The sequence below is a fragment of the Amblyomma mixtum genome, chromosome 4 (assembly GCF_055824585.1).
Source record: "Amblyomma mixtum isolate Tamu chromosome 4, ASM5582458v1, whole genome shotgun sequence".
In the NCBI taxonomy this organism is placed as follows: domain Eukaryota; kingdom Metazoa; phylum Arthropoda; class Arachnida; order Ixodida; family Ixodidae; genus Amblyomma; species Amblyomma mixtum.
Genome location: NC_143015.1, coordinates 35756232 through 35768406, shown reverse-complemented (window position 1 = coordinate 35768406; position 12175 = coordinate 35756232). Strand labels below are relative to the sequence as shown.

General features: G+C 44.4%; 1 protein-coding gene across 1 annotated transcript in view; it reads right to left on the bottom strand.

Annotated features, from left to right (window-relative positions):
* Positions 1-12145, bottom strand: part of LOC149346125 (uncharacterized) — a 30034-nt gene extending 17889 nt beyond the window's left edge. Inside the window, exons 1-2 of the mRNA XM_089586354.1 lie at positions 12013-12145; positions 9478-9558 (exon numbers count right to left, since the gene is read on the bottom strand). Of these exons, the coding sequence (XP_089442480.1) occupies positions 9478-9558; positions 12013-12032 (101 nt within the window). The 5' untranslated portion in view covers positions 12033-12145. The remainder of the gene's footprint in view (positions 1-9477; positions 9559-12012) is intronic.
* Between the last annotated feature and the right edge of the window lie 30 nt (positions 12146-12175).

The window sequence follows — 12175 nt, the reverse complement described above, 5'->3', positions numbered from 1 at the left end:
ATAAAGTGACTGTTCACTTTTACCGAAAACGGAGCCATTATAAGCTAGCCGTTATAAACTAGCACGCAATAGCACTCTGGAATTCACTGCATAACAACATCGCTTCATGCACTCATCACAAAACATTCCGCGAGAAAATCAAAATTCACCTTGTATAAATTTTGATCGCTTCTGCGCACTTCGTAGCATATATCTTTGAAGAGTGGTTTATCACCTGCTGGTGAACCCTGACATGATTACGGTCCCTGTTATGTTTGTTTGTTTGTTATGCATGTTCACATCACTTTTGCCGTTCTAAACCAATACGTCCCCCCTTATGTAATGCCTTCGGGCCTTTAGGAAACAATAAATGAAATGAAATAAGAATAAAAAAAACAGAAATACAGATGTCGCCATCACTGGCTGATTGTGCATGTAAAATGCATGCATCAACATTGATGTTTGACGCTGATCCCAGAGGCTACACTATACTGTCATCGACTCCAAAATGGCAACAACCCGTCTTTTTCGGTAATGATGTCACAAAATTAAATCAACTGGTGGGAAGATTTTTAAATTAAAATTTTTTCACCAATGAATGCGCCTGTTTGCGGCAGGACAAACGTGAACATAAATAAAAATAGCCAGAGCATCAGTTTCTACTGAGAACTACAAATGGATGGAGTTGTGCACATTGCTTCCTTAATGAACATTATTGATACAGACTATTTTTTTTACGACGTCTGCAAATACTTCTGCTAACAGAAGACACAGATTTCTGCCAGGCTCTGAGAAGACACGCTTTACTCGCCCCCTGTGGTTCGCTTCCCCGTGATGAATCCTCCTTAGTTGTGTTACTTTAACTAACAGGGGAGGGCGCTGGCATTGCAGCGACACGAGAGCCACGGATGGCATGTTTGCTGCGCACGCGCGGGGGAGAGACGGCCCTCTGCTGCTCAGCACCGGGGAAAGCGCGCGGACGTGTCGCGCACCGATTCACTCTTCGCCGGCGGGCGACCTCGTGGTGGGAACATGTTCCTGTCAGCTTGTCCTGTCCGGCCTCGGAGCTTTCCCCTTTGCCCTAGCGTGGGCCGTGCTGGTGAGTCGGACATCCTCGATTCCTCAGTGTATTTTGTTGCTAGCTGGCGTTATTGTTGTTGCAGCAATAAATGTCTTGTTTGTGTCAGCCAGTGTGTCGTTCCTTTGTTCCCGCAGAGCAAGGCCCGCCGTGGTCGGCATGGGCTTGGTAGTGTACGTTTTGAAGTTTTGAACTTGGTCAGCCATGGTTAAACGAGGAGAATGTATTTATCTCCCCAATATAAAACCCCACAGCTCTCTTGGGTGCCTGCTAGGAAGTACTTCAGTTTTGTGGATGTGAGGCAGCCCTATGCTACAACCATTTTGGGAAAGGGAACAGCAGAGGGCTCAGTGCAGTCAGACCACTGACTTGGTATGCATTGAAACCACTCAAGGGGGCACTGACTTCCCCTCAAGATGAGCCAAACCGACAGCTCCCCCACAGCTATCAGATTCAATTGGCAAATAACCTTTGAGAACTGCAATGAGAAATTGCAGTATAAGTGTTACTTTTCCTCTATGCTTACTCCACAGCAGGGTCACTGATAAGCCATGTTATACAAATACCTTTATTTAAACATCAGGGATGTTAGGGGGTACACCCAAAAAGCCTATGACTGGCTTGACAGAGGGGCACACCCCCGTACATAAAAACCGGCAGCAACAGAACACGGACAGAACAATAAAAAAGACTACAGTGCATAGGTAAATATCATTCAATAAAGATTAGTGAACATCCTCTTGAAATTATAGATAGTTGAAGTCGGCAAGATTAACACGCAACGCTCAAAGACACTAAAAATGAACTAAGGATAACAATCACAAAAGAAAACGGGATAAAGGAGGAAAAAAAAACTTGCAGTAGGAAAAAAACCGTACCGTTAGGTCCTCAGGGCTCACTGCGCCGATTAAGAAGAATTGGAATTATATGTCGCAGCATTTGACGACCATAATTAGTACGGAAGGATGGCACATACCAGACGTCATTGTTACGCGTTGGGTAGTAATTAGCTTTGGGCCGTAAGTTAGCTGTGATATCAAAGAATGCGTCTTGATTTTTCCGTTTTCTTTCATATCGTTTACTTAGCAATAGATTATATAGGTCGTTAATAGGAGTTACTTTTAATGATGCGAAAAGAGGTTGAGTGTGAGCAGTAAACGGGGCATTTGCAATGATACGAATGACCTTTTTCTGTATTTTCTGTAGCCTATATGTATTTGACCATGTTGTTGTACCCCACACCAGATGACAATGTGAAAGGTTAGATAGAAATAGTGCATTATAAACTAACAGTCTGACACTCAGCGGTAGTAAAGAGCGGACTTTGTATAACATGCCTGTGCATTTTGCAAGTTTCTTAACCAGATTGTCAGTGTGTATGTCCCATGAAAGATTGCACTGCAGTGTCACACCTAGACACTTTACTGACGGCGCTATTTCAATGTTTTGAGAACCAAGCGTTAGTGCAGGTAAATGTTCTAGTGGTTTGTTCTTAGGTCTAAAGAGTACAGCTTTAGTTTTGGTAGCGTTAATTTTCAACAAGGATTCAGTACACCTTGCATACACCTTGTGTATGCAAGGTGTGCGACCCAAATAGCAAGCCACACAATTAAACTGTGGGATAGCTCAATAAGTTTTAAGATAGAGATAGATACAGAGAGGGGGAAAGGCAGGGATGTTAACCAGAAAGGCTTTCGATTGGCTACCCTGCACTGGGGAAGGGAATGAGGGGATTAAAGAGGGAAGAGAGAAGGATCGAGAAACACGGTCACAATCTGTCAACAGTTAGTTTCAAAGAGCCTGCAAAAAGCATAAGCACAAGGAACGGATGGAAGATAGGAGTGTCCCCTTTGAAATGGGGTGGTGGCAGTCGCCACCATGCCCGGTGTTTTTTCTTTATATTTCTTTAAAGGTGTTACAAATCGGTCTATAAATTTGCTACCTCTATAAATACAATTTTAACCCTACATTTCTAACCGCGGTGGCTCAGTGGTTATGGTGCCCGGCTGCCGACTGGAAAGACGCGGGTTCGATCCCAGCCACGGCAGTCAAATTTCGATGGAGGCGAAATTCTAGAGGTCTGTGTACTGTGCGATGTCAACGTACGCTAAAGAACCCCAGGTGGTCGAAATTTCCGGATCCCTCCACTACGGCGTCCCACATAGCCTGAGTCACTTTGGAATGTTAAACCTCATAAACCAAACCAAACCTCATGTCATTTATTAGCTTTTGAGACAACAATCTTCCAATCGCTTTTTGCTAACTTCTACCATAGATTTATTTACATGATCATTCTTATCTCTAAACCCTAGGCCCTAAGAGAGAGTGGCTGTGCCTGCATCAACATCCAGATGGATACCATCACATTCGAGTATGAGAGATAGTGAATTGTTTCTATAGATTTACTGCACACCGCACACGTGTCATATCCTTGGTTAAATTTCTTTTTGTAGCTGCGCATTCTAAGTCACATGGAAGGTCGCTACTGCCATCTTTTGGCAGCTAAAAGAAGCTGATATCACCAGCAGCTCATTGGTGGGTCATATTGCAAACAAGAAAATCTAAGGGTGGCCTCCCAATGGGTCTCGACGCATGGGAAGATTAGGACGCCGGAAATCGCTGCCACCATGAATGTGTTAACACTGCGATACAAATTTGAGATCACTGCCTTAAACAAAGATAAGAAGATTTGGGATACACAATATTCTTCAAGACTGCATGAAAGAAAGTCACAATTAAGCATAAGTTTTTAAGGCGGCCATGTTTAGCTTTATGGCACACAAGTCTTCACAAGCACTCCGACGCAAGAATGGAAGGCAGCACGTTTGTGACGGCAAGGACATCCATAGGCAGGTGAAATGCATGTAAAGGTGAAATGCCTTTGTCCAAGAGCAAGGAGCTCAACAGGTATGCTTCTTATAAGCCCCGTAGCAGGGCTTTTATAACATCCGTCGAAGTCCTAACTTTCAGAGATGTGAGGAGGAGTTGTTCTGCTTGCGTTCAAGAAGTTTTGAGCGCTGGCGATGCCCAATGAGCCCCACAAAGCAAGGCTCAAAAGTAAACCTCCCAGGACTGACACTTTTGAGAAAGCCCACACGTCTGTGCAACCACATTGGGTGGTTCATGCAATTACAAGTGCTGAAAGGTATCGGTATAAATTTCAACATGGTCTGGGGAAGTCCAGCTTCTCATCAAAGCACCAGCACAGAGAAAACCATCAATTGTCACGAAAAGGAAATTACGTCGATTTGGGGGGGAGGGGGGTAGAGACAGTCAAATGTTTGGCACAGTTCAGATGACTGTGAGCTACGTCATGGTCTCTAGAAGAATGGTGAACTAGGCTAGTCGGTATGGATCCGCACCGTAGAAAAACCTCTAGCGATTAACTATGCCTCATGTCAAGGCTGTACTCCCTGGTTTAAGGACATGTCTTTGCCATTTAAGCATTGCACCAAGCGCAAGCGTTAGCTTGTCGAGGCATATCATATCGGCAAGGCTGCTCTTTCTGGAGTCAGCAAACCTTCACTCAAAAGAGATTAGTTTCGTAAACAGATAATTTTTGTAAACATTAGGCAGTCTCGCTGTAATCTATTCTCTCGTCTTGGCTGCCAGAAGCGCTGGCACTTGGGTGCATTGTATCTTTCTTTGCCTGCCTCTGTATCTTGTGACATGCGCAGCGCTTTCCTTCTTTGCACTTCTCTGAATAAAGGTCAGTCGTGAGCTCAGCGCTGTGTGTGTCACTTCTTCGTGCCGTTTTGTGCGCTGGTATTTCTTCAATATGGATGCCAGGGTCATTCGATTAACAGACAATAAGTACAGCAGATTGTATCACAGTCACTCTTCTTTCGCTTCATACTATATTAGACCTGCCCACCGTATCTTTCCACGCTTAGATCATGCTCTCAAAGTCAAACCCATGTTTGCACGCACCCATCTCTTTAGTCATTCACCATTGCTTCTTGCCGTCCATCATTGGAACAAGTTACCAGGTGATATTGTGTTCACCTTAAATCATAACGCCTTTGTGCAAAAACTAAAGTGTTTTTAACAAATAAATTCTGATTAGGAAGCCTCCATTCCTGCGTCCACTAAACTTCGAATTTTCTGTACTTTTTTTTCCGGTTTTGCCTGTGGTTTTGGATTTGTGTTGCTTGTACAACTATGTGTGGAGTACTGTTTATTTGTAACTGTACACCCCCCCCCTATGTAATGCCCAAAAAGGGCCTTTAGGGTATGTGAATAAATAAATAAATAAGACAGATACTTGCACCCACTAGCCACTTCTTTTCTTTCAATGCGAAAACTGTATTTACAGGGCAGTCTATGCCTCTGGGCTTTCATTCTGACTTTCGGTCACAGGCTCTTTTAGTTTAGAACTCTGGGAGACCCTCATCTGTACATTCGATGGATGTTTGCATCGTGCAGTTTGAGATTACAATAAAGTGGAAGTGAAAAATATCATAATGCTAGAATTACGAGCCCTTCAGAAAAGAAAACCGGCAGTTTTTTTGAAGACAAAGCAGGAGGTCGTGAAGAGAATTCGCAGGCCTACTGATAACCCAGTAGACTTGACAACACTGCGATGTATCCATGCTTCTCCTGAGGTCACACAGGACATCAATAACACTGAGATACATTGATGTGGCTAATTGATCACCGTAACGAACAGCGCCAAATAACACAGTAGACTGTTCCCATCCTCCCCCACTCCAGTGACAACATGGATGGCCACGATTTTTTGTCAAAATCTCATATTCAGAGCACAGCTACTAATTTATAGATTCAACAGTCTGATAAATTACTTGGTGTCTTACTTACATTTCAGTTCTTCATTGAAATCAAGAGCCTTTAACAGGCGAGGTTTTCCCTTCTAACGGCACAAGCAATTATTTAAGGCTAACATCGCTGTTGAAGCAGGCCCCCTTCTATCAGAGGGCACCCTGAATGCAGCTACTATATTTTTGGACACTGCAAACTTTCATGCAAAAGTGTGCAGTTCTAATTTGTATTAAGCGGCTAATTAAGCTGGTCAATATAACCAACACATTTATTATTCAAGCAAGGGCATGAAAACTCAAAACTAAACAAGCTGAAGCCGCCGCGGTGGCTCAGTGGTTATGGTGCTCAGCTGCTGACCTGAAAGACGCAGGTTCGATACCGGCTGCAGCGGTCACATTTCGATAGAGGCGAAATGCAAGAAGCCCATGTACTGTGTGATGTAGGTGCACATTAAAGGAGTATAGACACCTAACTTGTGGGTGAGTGTTTTCTTCTTTGTAATGAGGCATAAGGCATTATACACAGATTACTTGGTATCTTTCTAAGACTGCTAAATAATTTATAATCGAATTTCTTTCTCATGCTGGTTCAGTTTCAACAGCCAAACGATGGCTGTGATGTCAAAGAGAGGTTATAGTTATAGGTCATGTGAGGCATGAAAAAAGCTGCAATACAATTGCTGCTTCTACAGTCGTTACCATTCCGGCTCTAGAGGAAGGCTGGCACTAGAGGAAGGCACTGTAGTGAATTAAAACGATGAAGCAGTGATTATATCGCAGTTCTTCCATGCCCCACGTAACCTATAACCTCTCTGTGATGTCACAACCATCATTCAACTGTTGAAACTGAAACCAAAACAGCCTGACAGAAAAATTCTATTATAAATTATCTACCAGTCGCAGGTGAATACCACACGGTGATTCATGCATAGTAGTGTCTTCCGCATCATTATACAGAAATAATTCCACCAAAATTAGGTGTCTATACTCCTTTACAGAACCCCAGGTGGTCGAAATTTCCAGAGCCCTTCACTACGGCGTCCCTCATAGCCTGAGTTGCTTTGGGACATTAAACCCCCAAGCTGGAAAATGATAAACACTCGGACCACCCCCCAGGTGTACCTATTTAAACTCCAAGAATGCATTTTAGCAGGCTGGTTGGTTCCTGGGCTAGTGAAGAAAAACAGTACAAAAAAAATTTATGAGGGCACCTAAGCAATTCTTATGTGCACATGTTAGAGCAAGTGTAACTGGCTCCTTGTGTTAGTGGGCATCTAAACCACGCTGTGAGTAGGCAGAGGTGTCCACCTACAAATGGAGGCAGCTATATGCCTTTCATTTTCTCAAAAAACCAGTGAATTTTGAGAAAAGGAAAGGTATATAAGAGGCTCCCTGTGTCACTGGACACCTTTAAAGGGGCCCAGAAACACAATCTTAGTTAACTGTTTTGCCTGTTGATTGCATACAGTGAGTTATAATGGTGCTATTAGCGTCGGTAATACCGCGTACATTCCGTTTTTTAATATTTTAATGTCCTCCCAAAAACAACTTCATGGCTCTGATGGTGTCGCCACACAGTGGCGGGTTTTTAGCAGCGGATATGACATCAGAAATATTATAGCGCAAACAAAGACACGGACAAAAAAGAGAGGAAACACACACACAAGAACTACCAACTCGCCCAACAGGAAGTTTTAATGGATATGACATCACCTGGCGCGAGCTTGATGAGCGGAAAAACAGTAAATATACTGCAAATTGTGTGAATAAATAAAGACACATTTTGTCACCTGTCTGCGTTTTATATTAGATCAACAAAAACAATTTGTTTGTCTTAGATAAAAGCCGTGCAAAGCAAGTAAAATAAAAATACACCACCAGGGGCGCTCTGGCATGGAAACAACGCTGCCAGTCTCTCAGAGAGCAGGCAACCATGGAGTACAAACTTCCGCGACGTGCTCTGGCTGGCTGTTTTGATTGGTTGCGCCAGGTGCCGTCATTGGGAGAGCGAAATAGGAGTGGGAAGCCCCGCCAAAATCGAGTTGAGGGCAGCGTTTTGTTTGCTTGTATTTTGAAATTTCTTCACTCAATAACTCCGGTTCCTCTGCATCGATTCCTGTAATTCTTTTTAAGTCAGCATCTGTGTGACATAAAGAACCCACCTGAAGTATAGCCGGTATTCCCCCAGGCAGTGTTTCGCAGCCCCTTTAAGGGGGGAGCCTGGTCTTGAAAAGAAAATTTTATTAATCTAGTCATAGTAATGAAATTTTCAGGGCACATGTATTTTTGTGTGTCAATTCTAGATATGTCATTTACTTTCACGCAAAACAATTCCTTGAGCGCTTATGCAATCTTTATGCAAAGTATTTTGCGAAGAGTTCTGATGAAAATCTGCTGCCAGAAACTCGCTGAAATGCATGCCACTGGGTTTGAGAGGAAAAGTGTGCATTCCTGTTTCTGAAGTGGCAGCTTCAGTACCCTATAACTCAAGTTCTATGATAGCCAGGATGATAATTTTACCCTTATTGCATTCCCTGGTGTCAAGAGAATCCAATGGCATACATTTCAGCAAGTTTCCCACAAGAAAATTTTTTTTCAAAGCTCTTCACAAAATTCATGCAGAAAAATTACATAAGTGCTCAAGGAATGGAATTGTTTTACATGAAATCAAATGAAATATTTAGAATTGCCACACAAAAATACATATTCCCTGAAGATTTCTTTACTGCGACTTCATTTTTTTTTTTCAAGACCAGGCTCCCCCTTAACAGAGTGGTGTCCACCCATAAATTGGGGCAGTTAAGTGCCTTTACTTCTTTAAAATCATTGGAAGGTTTAGACTCCATTGACTTTGAGGAAAGGGAAGGCATAACTCTCTCCCTGGGTCCATGGACACCTCAAGCACACTGTGAGTAGAGGGTAGATTAAAAATCAAGGCAGTGCCTTTCCTTTTCTCAAAACCAGGGGCAGGTTTAGACTGTGGCAGGCTGATTTGGCAAACTGGTTGGTAAATTGGTTTTTGAGGAAAGAAAATGGGCGCAGGGAGGAAGGTGGGAGTGAAAGAAGAAAGAGAGCAGGAAAGGCAAAGCTAGTTTCCTGGGTCAGCCCACAGGATGTGGCAACTTGTTCTAGGTGGGGCGATGACCACATTTGTGTGCCACATTTAGGTTTCTAAGGACTTGAGGATGGTGGGGTTTTCGAACAGTGAGCCAAGTAATGCTCTCGTATTAATAACCCCGGACATGACAAAATGAGATAGGATAACTGTTGGCACTTGTGTCATCGTCTTTTCTTGAGCGGGTTTTTGTACTGTTTTGGTTTGGTTTGGTTTATGGGGTTTAACGTCCCAAAGCGACTAAGGCTATGAGAGACGCCGTAGTGGAGGGCTCCTGAAATTTCGACCACCTGTTTTCCTACGTGCAACTAGAGATTTGAGTGGAGCACAGCCCTGCCTCAGTGACTCCACACATATAATGCTATGCACATTTCAAACAAAGCAGGCACGGATACAAGCAAGCAGGGGTAATGGGGAGAGCAAACAGTGTTCTTGACGTAAACTTAGGTGCATGAAGTCTTGTCAAAAAAAAAAAAAAAAGCCACCGCACCACAGGAAAATGTGAACAAGGGGCAAAACATACGTACTGTATCCTGAGGTTGTTGATCTTCTTTGAGATGGGCATAAACTCGCAGCTCTCGTCGTCGCAGGAGCGAGGACGCTTGCGGCTGAAAGGCAAGTAGTTTAAAAAGGTCGGTGAACTGAAGACCGCACAAAAGACTTAGAGGGTTAAAACAGGATAAGAACAATGAGTTTGGAATGTTGGTACATATTCACGCTTGGGGAAACAGCGCAAGAAAACATGAGCCACTATTTTGTAAGTATAAGTTTGTGACAGGATGCCAAACTCAAAAACTCCGTTCGCCGTTTGTGTTTCGTTGCTTGGCATTTTCTCCACATGATCACTCAGGAGCACAGACTGCACTTGCATGCTGAAACAGCAGGGTCTATGCTATGCAACTAGCTAAGGCACAGCAGTCCCTAGCAGTGTGTGTACCTTGCAATGCTGTGCTGCTTTGCAACTGACAAGCTCATACGAAGTTTTCGAAATGAAAAAGAACAAAAAAAAATGCTGTTCACACCTAGGCAGTGTAAATAACCTGAACAACATTGAGATACCTGCCTGTCTTGTGGAATTAAACCAAGGCATAAAGTGCAGCTAAAGGCATTAAGAGAACACAGCAATACGAAGCCAGCCAAATATGCTTCTCCCAAGTGTAACGCCACCTGAGCAGGTGATGGAACTGTGCTCTCATGCAAGCGAAAGCAGTGAAAATGCTCTGTAACAGCAGCAGGATCTCTTCTGTTCCGAATAAGTTTCTGAGCAACCACCAACCAACATTCCAGCCCCTTCATTCTTCGTCAGAGGTGGAGCAGAGAAATCTGCATTTATCAGCTTGCCGAAATAAACATTCCTAACTGCCACAAGAACGATTATTTGCAGGGGTTATTTGTCTCTTGCTACTCTCAAGTTCCAAACAATGCAAATTACTTAGTGAGTGCTTCACATCCTCAGTTGGGATGAAGTGCCGACAAATGCAGTTTTTTTCATTCTGTTCCTAGTTAAAGCAGACAATTACGCTCCCATTCAATGCAACAAAAGCAGAGAAGCTATTGTGTTCGCAGAGGAAATAGTTTACATGGTGCAAAAGATATTCTTCCAACTGCACATGCAATGAAACTTTCTGCTGAAGCAAAAATGCTCAAAACTCAGAACACATGGTAAGTATATGGTTGGATGCACTCTTTAGCCACAGTGGGGGTCTCTTACTCCAGCTGCTTTTGGTCCATGGGCTCACGGATGACAGCTTCAAATATTTATAACAAGGGTAAGAAAGATGGAAGGAAAGTATTTTTTGTCTTTATGTTTATGCATTCCACTAACCCACTAACGCAGCTTCAGTAAAATGTGACCCTAATTCATAAGTGACGCGGAAATTAACAACTAAAGAATGTGAATTACAATTCAATGGCACAATGCAGCGTTTAAGGGACTCATTCATGCAACCTAGAACGCACAATTTATTTCCAGCAAACTGCGATGGGGCCGCCGCGGAATTCGAGGCCCGCGTACTGTGCGATGTCAGTACACGTAAAAGAACTCCAGGTGGTATAAATTTCCGGAGCCCTTCACTACGGCGTCTTTGATAGCCTGAGTCGCTTTGGGACGTTAAACCCCGTAAACCAACCTACCTAACTGCGAAGGCAGATAAACAGTTCGATAAAAATGACGTGCAATTGTCACCACTCAGCAGTCGCGAAAGCCCAGCCCCAAACGAATATAGAAAATTCGTCTTCATTGTTTACAGCGCTAACTACGAGTAGACTCGACCAGCACCTCTAAAGAAGTGTCCGAAATGCACATCCGGAGTGGAGATACTCCCGATTAGGCGTTTCCTGACCGCTTGCGCAGCGTGTTTTTAACGTGCGCGGTGGTACCCGTCGTACGGACAGCGACTCGGACTAACTTTCACGAATTCGAGAATTCGCCGAAAGAACTGCGTCTCAAACGTGCATCCCCCCCACCGGCAGCTGCTCACGGCACGCCGAAGCCCTCCGAGCGGCTCGCCCACGTAAAGCAAAACAAAAAAGAGCAAAAGAGCTCGCCGTGTGCCTCTCACGTTGAAGCCAGCCCCAGAAACTAGGCTAACCAAATCGGCCAGATTCCGATGTTCGCCTTCTAATACCGGCCAGATATGTAGCAAGACCGGGCCTGAACGAGGCGTCAGTTTTCGACGACTGTCAGCTTTCACTCGCGGCATCCGAGCCCTTTAACGCAAGGTCGCGACGCTCCATGACGAACTGTCAGCTGCTGCGAGCACGGCTCGAGATGACGTTTTCTGAGCTCAGGGTTTTCTCGATAAGTGGCGAGGTAGATTTGCATGAAAAAAAAAAAGAATGAAGGACCCGCTTCACACGCATACTCCATCATAATCGGCTAGTCCGCGTCGTTTTGAGCAAGTGACGGTTTCGATACGAGCGTCGGAAACAGAGCACTTTGGCACGAGCGCAACAACGTGACGTGCAACCGAGCAATCGACGGGCACACAGCGTGCGCTAACTCCACCGCGTTCAACGGACACAGACCACCGCGATTACAGCACGGCGTCCGCGTCACTTACGAGCCGTCCGTTAGCGTCATGTCGACCCGCGGTGCGACGGCGACCGGACGCCAAGAGAAGAACGGAACGGCGGAATTTGATCGGCGAGGACACACTCCCACCGCTTCGAAACTAATCGAGATTCGCCATGTTGAAGGACGGGTGGGAGCGCGCGCGCACCCTG